The 6,641-nt window shown below is 34.9% G+C and overlaps 2 protein-coding genes across 2 annotated transcripts; both read left to right on the forward strand.

Annotated features, from left to right (window-relative positions):
* LOC107631075 (protein DMR6-LIKE OXYGENASE 2) lies at positions 1,602-3,348 on the forward strand. The gene is made up of 3 exons (XM_016334395.2): positions 1,602-2,214; positions 2,435-2,762; positions 2,927-3,348. The coding sequence occupies exons 1-3, from the start codon at positions 1,694-1,696 to the stop codon at positions 3,170-3,172; spliced, it is 1,095 nt and encodes a 364-aa protein (XP_016189881.1). The 5' UTR covers positions 1,602-1,693; the 3' UTR covers positions 3,173-3,348.
* LOC107631076 lies at positions 3,457-5,341 on the forward strand. Its single transcript, XM_016334396.2, has 2 exons — positions 3,457-4,664; positions 4,746-5,341. The coding sequence occupies exons 1-2, from the start codon at positions 3,645-3,647 to the stop codon at positions 5,154-5,156; spliced, it is 1,431 nt and encodes a 476-aa protein (XP_016189882.1). The 5' UTR covers positions 3,457-3,644; the 3' UTR covers positions 5,157-5,341.

The raw sequence follows: 6,641 nt of genomic DNA on the forward strand, positions 1-6,641 counted from the left end.
TGAGTATTACTAATAAATAATTTCTATCTTTGGGTTTCTTCAATAGTTTATTAAGTATTTATACTAGAGTGTGATGATATCTTTGTTAATTTTTCAGGTCTCAACGAATCTTTCTCAATTGAAGGTGAGCAAACATCATTTTCTGAAAGTATCATGCATGTATTCATTTTGTAGCATGCTGCTGTAACATTCTTTTGAATCCAGGATTATGCAAGATGAAGCAACTTCAAGAGCTGGACCTCTCTAGCAATTATATTACAGGAACATTAGATACATGCCTTGCCAATTCGACCTTGATAGGAATAAAACACACAATTCCCTACTTGCAAGAATTAGAGGAGCACAAATATTTCATGCAGAAACTGAAAATCCACCCTGGATCCCTTCGTTTCAGTTGTAATATTTTGATATATCCCATTGTCGAATAAACCTACCTACAAAAATTATTCCTAGCTGCCTTTTATATCAACATGGCTTAACTTTCATTGATATCTCACACAACAATTTAGTTGGTATGTTTCCTAATTGGTTGCTAGTGATAATCCAAAACTTGAATCTGTTTTGTTAAGTGGCAACTCTTTCGGTGGATCTTTCGAACTACCCTTTGATCTAAATCATCGCCTTGATCAACTAGATATGTAAGACCTATCAAACAACCATATCCAAGGTGAGCTCCCCAACAGCATTGGATTCATCCTCCCAAATTTAACATATTTTAATGTCTCAAGCAAGTTGTTCAATGGTCATATCCCTGCATCAATAGGAGAGATGTCAAACTTGCTAATTTGGACCTTACCTCCAACAATTTTTCAGGAGAAGTACCAAAGCAAATTCTTCTCAGATGCACCTCGTTATGGCCTCTCTGCTTATGAAATAACAACTTGCAGGGTCAAATATTTTCTACACCCATGACCAATAATCAGTTACCCTTCCAAGTTGGATTGGCAAACTTGGGTTGTCCATCTTAAGTTTATCCGGGAACAACTTTAAAGGTGAAATGATAAAAGAACTGTGCCAGCTTGTTAACCTTGGTTATTTAGATTTATCTCACAATAAGTAACAAAGGGAATCCGAATCTTTCGTGGATTATAAGTAACAGAGGTAACACAACACCACCACCTCTTATACCTCCAGTTCCCTAGAATGGCATTGAGGAAAATGATTCTGCAATGGATCTCACTTCCTTCTGTTGGACATTTTGTGTCCTATGTCATGGTCATAATAATTTTAGTGATGATACTTTGGATCAATCCTCACTGGAGGAGAGCTTGGTTTTATTTTGTGGAACATTGCCGCCTCAGATGTTTTGGTCAATTTCTTCAACTCAATTTCTGTGTCAAATAAATTACTCAAGAATCTTAGACATAATTACTTCTGTTATTTGTAAACTAAGATATGATGGTATGTACAATGTCATGAATAAAGTGTCGGTTAATTTAGTCAGTCTTACATCAGCTTTTATTATTTCACTGAATATTCTTTGTTAAGTTTTCATTCTTATCTGCTCAACTGTGCAAGTCAATTCAATTATGGTGGCTGCATTCAGTATTGACACCTGTCAGACACAACCTATTGACCGAATAGTAGTAGAAAAAATACAAAACTGGAAGAAAGAGCTTATAGAGATGATATACATAACATTTTCTCTTTTTGGTGTTAATCATCACTTTCTCTACTACTTCCCAAGTCTTCAATGGCTTCAACCACTCCTGATGCTAGCCAAAACCAAGAATCCACCAAGAACAGCATCATATTCAGAAGCGTGAAAACACTAGCTGAATCACCTGAACTCACCTCAGTCCCATCCTCATACACATATGCCACCAACCCAGATGATGAATTAGTAACTGACCCTGATGATGATGATCCAATCCCTGTCATAGACTACTCCTTATTGTTCACTGGCACACCTGATCAGAGAGCCAAGACCATCCATGACTTAGGCAGAGCTTGTGAGGAGTGGGGTTTCTTCATGGTGATCAATCACTCCGTGCCAAAGAGCCTCATGGAGAAAATGGTGGATCAAGTCTTTGCTTTCTTTAATCTTAAAGAGGAAGACAAGCAAGAGTATGCAGGTAACAAGAATGTGACGGATCCAATAAGGTATGGTACCAGCTTCAACGCTTCAATGGACAGAGTCAAGTTCTGGAGAGATTTCATTAAAATCATAGTGCACCCTGAATTTCACTCACCAGACAAACCACCTGCTTTCAGGCGAGCTTTTACCTCATTCTTTACTTTTTCTTGTAAACTCTAAAACACTCTGAAACATGAATACTAATACGAGATAAATAACACAACTAACTATCTTCAAGTGTTTCTGAAGCATTAGTTCTAGATTTATTTCTGCATGGTAGATTTAAAGTTAAAGGTAGAGTGAAATACATAGACCGTGCTAAGTTCAACTAAACATTCATTTGTTGTATTATTGAAGGGACACGTGTGAAGAGTACTGCCGAAAAACCAGGGAACTGGGAAGAGAGCTACTCAAAGGAATATCAGAAAGCTTGGGACTGGAAGCAGATTACATAGATAGAACAATGAACCTTGATCATGGTTTGCAAATCATAGCAGCAAATCTTTACTCACCTTGTCCTCAGCCAGATCTTGCAATGGGAATGCCCCCACATTCTGATCATGGCTTATTGAACCTCCTCATTCAGAATGGAGTTTGTGGCCTTCAAGTTCTTCACAACAAGAAGTGGATCAATGTTAGTTCTGCTCCAAATCGCTTCTTGGTCCTTGTGTCTGATCACCTCGAGGTACCAACACAACACAACCCTACTTGTTTTGTATCTAAGAAAAACAGACACATCAATAAGATTGGTATATCATCAAAATTAAACTCAAAAAAAATTAACGTATCTGTTAATATTTTGATATAATGCTAGTAATTTCTGAAGATTCTTGTGTGTTGTTATAATAGATCTTGAGCAATGGAAAGTATAAAAGTGTGGTGCATCGAGCAGTCGTGAGCAACAAAGCCACGAGAATTTCGCTGGCAACAGTGATTGCACCATCCTTGGACACAGTGGTGGAGCCAGCTTCAGAGCTTACAGACAATCAAACCAATCCAGCAGCATATGTTGGGATGAAACACAAAGATTATATGGAACTTCAGCGAACCAACCATCTTTATGGGAAGTCTGTGTTAAACCAAGTTAAAATCTAAACTTTAATAAATTACTACCTAAAAGTAAGTCTTTGGCTCAAGTTAAAAGCATGTAAAATAGGAAGCAAGTAGTATCACATCATACACTATGATTTATGAGTTGTGTATTTCTATGATTTATGAATGTCATCTGCATGCTATAAATGCAACCTCAAATTGGAGCCACATTAGTTTCATGAACCATACCACATTAATCTCGAATTGTTCCGTATAACGTGCAGTATCTTGAGGCAAAGTTGCACTTAACTTGCTCAGCAATCAATCATATGTAAACGTATTATCTTTTCTGCTCTGTTCTCCCCTTTTTCTGTGTACCAAAGCAGCCACTTTAAGATCTTAAGATCTGCGCTTTTTTATGACAAGTCGTCAAAGACACCTTTCAGCTTCATAAATTAAAACCGCTCATTAACTAATAAGATAGGATCCATTGTATTCTTCATCATTTCATAGGGATATTAGTGTTACTACCACCATGGCTATTAGCAAACCACGTTTAGATATATGCAGCAGTTCCCAAAAACATAATAATAGACCTCGTTGGTTGCACTCTTCAATTCTCTCCATCTTCATCCTCTTCACCATTCTCACCCTCTTCTTTCTCCTCCACACACCCTTCTACTCCCCTCAAACTGCACCACCACCATCATCATGGAGTGTAATGCACCAGATGCAAAGTTATTCCATCTTCAACACCACTTCCTCCACAACCACCATCAAATCTATGGTCCACAAGCTTCGTACTTCAGTCACATTTCTTCCACTCAAGGATCTTCGTTACTCCAACGCAGCACTTGTAGGCCACACATGGTTCATGAGCTCCATGTATGATACTCACCAAGAAGGTGAAGTCCAATACCAAAAGTTCCCATCAGAATCATCACATGGTAGGGTTCTATGCCTGAAAGGACGTGACACCCATGATGGTTCCTGGAACTACTATGCTCTGGCATGGCCTGAAGCTTTGCCTTACAACACCACGTTCATGAAAGGTTTAACCTTTGTGTCATATAATCATTACAACTATGATAACTTGTGGCATGGTTTAACTGCTATGCTCCCATTTGTGGCTTGGCACAAGATGAATAATTGTTCAAGATTTCCATCAAGGTGGGTTTTGTATCATAGGGGTGAGTTAAGGTTCAACATGGGCCTATGGGTAGGGACCATGATGGAGGCTACATTTGATGGGACTCAAAAGATTGAAAGATTTGATGGGCCTGGGCCTGGGCCTGTTTGTTTTGAGGAGGCTGTGGTTATGAGGCACAATGAGGGTGGCATGTCAAGGGAGAGGAGAATGCAGGTTTATGATTTGATGAGGTGTAAGGCTAGGATTTATTGTAACATGAGCAGCCTCAATGATAGAACAAGTGTTGAACTCAATGATATTGGAATGACATTGTTTTTGAGGACAGGACCAAGATCTTTTAAGAATGATTCAGTTGTGGCTGGTTTTAGGATTGCTTATTCCAATAATCTTACCTTTTGTGAGCAGGTATATATGTAGTTTATTAATGTCAATAATGATAGATCTTCATCAGTACTTGATTAAGTATTTGTATGTATGATAATGCAGGTGAAATTGATGAGTATGACAGATATGTTGATATCCCCACATGGAGCTCAACTAACGAACATGTTCCTGATGGAAAGAAACAGCAGTGTGATGGAATTCTTCCCAAAAGGGTGGCTGAAACTAGCAGGTGTAGGGCAATACGTTTACCAGTGGATAGCAAGCTGGTCAGGGATGAAGCATGAGGGAAGTTGGAGGGACACCATTGGAGATCACTGTCCTTACCCTGAGCATGATTCAAGATGCATGCCTTTTTTCAAGAATGCTAGAATTGGATATGATCACAATCATTTTGCACACTGGTCTAGACGTGTTTTGGTTGATATCAGAACAAGAAAGATTCATCAAGCTTCAATCATCAACACCACCATCTTACCACCACCAACTACTACTTCTATTCGTTCTTCTTGTTAACTAAACAAATACTAAATACTTCATCTATCACTCTATATATATGATACTTTTTTTAAGGGATGAAGCAAACAATTGTCTACAATTGCAATAGGATCCTGGCATATACAAAGCTTTACAGATCCCACATTATTATGGCAGAGTTGAAATTAGCTCCCAATAAAGCAACTACCTGCTTTTGAAACTTGTCATTACTACTGCACAAGTGCATAAATTAAAGCCGCCCAACTCACCACAATTTTATGGTTCTTGCAGAAATAGCTCAACCTTTGGGACCACTACTCAACATCACATATTCCATTCCAACTCAGTAACCTATAAGCCTTCACCCATCGTTACTTTTACATAAAGATATTTTTATACAAAAATAAGGGTTAACCACAAAAAACGTTCTCGAATTATTCAAACGCGGACAAAAATACATTCGAATTTTTACTATCGACAAAAATACCTTTAAATAATTTAAAAACACTACAACAATACTCAACAGTAAATATATATTTTCAAAAAATGTCTTAAAAATTGAATTTTGATGTGATTTTTTACAAATATAATTAAAAAAAAAAGATAAAGTATATATTTTTTTGTGTTTTTTAAAAGTATTATTAATTCTTAACAAAAAAATTATAAAAAAATATATACTCAACGAAAAATTACCAAATTTTAAGGATAATAATATCTTATTTTTTTAATCATGCTTGTAAAAAATTGTATCAAAATTCAATCTCTAATGTATTTTTTGAGAAATACGTATTTAATGTTAGATAATCTTGCAAAAAAACTAACATTAAATATGTATTTCTCAAAAAATATATTAAAGATTGAATTTTGATGCAATTTTTTGCAAGAATGATTAGAAAAATGATATATTATTATTCTTAAAATTTGGTGATTTTTTGTTAAGTATATATTATTTTTGATTTTTTAAAAGTATTATTGGTTGTTAACAAAAAAAATTATAAAAAAATATATACTTGACGAAAAATTACCAATTTTTATGTATAATAATATCTTATTTTTATAATCATGATTGTAAAAAATTGCATCAAAATTCAATCTTTAAGATATTTTTTAAAAATATATATTTACTGTTGGGTATTATTGTTGTGTTTTTAAATTATTTGAAGGCATTTTTGTCGATAGTAAAATTCAAGTGTATTTTTACCAGCGTTTAAATAATTCGAGAACATTTTTAGTGGTTAACCCTAAAAATAATAATTAAAAATTATTGAATAGTTTTATATACTTAACTAATTAAATTATTATGCGTATTCACATTCTAATTATTATTTTCACATGACATAAAATTTAAAAAAATTGTAGTAATTAAAAAAAATATCAGAAGTCATCAGAATTTATTGTTTTTACTCATTACTTAATTATCAACTCAATTTTTTTAGTCAAAGTGATAACCAAAAATAATAAATCCTAGATCCTTTTTCGTAATTAAATTCTAGATATAATAATAATAATAATATAATAATGGCT

The sequence above is a fragment of the Arachis ipaensis genome, chromosome B03 (assembly GCF_000816755.2).
Source record: "Arachis ipaensis cultivar K30076 chromosome B03, Araip1.1, whole genome shotgun sequence".
In the NCBI taxonomy this organism is placed as follows: domain Eukaryota; kingdom Viridiplantae; phylum Streptophyta; class Magnoliopsida; order Fabales; family Fabaceae; genus Arachis; species Arachis ipaensis.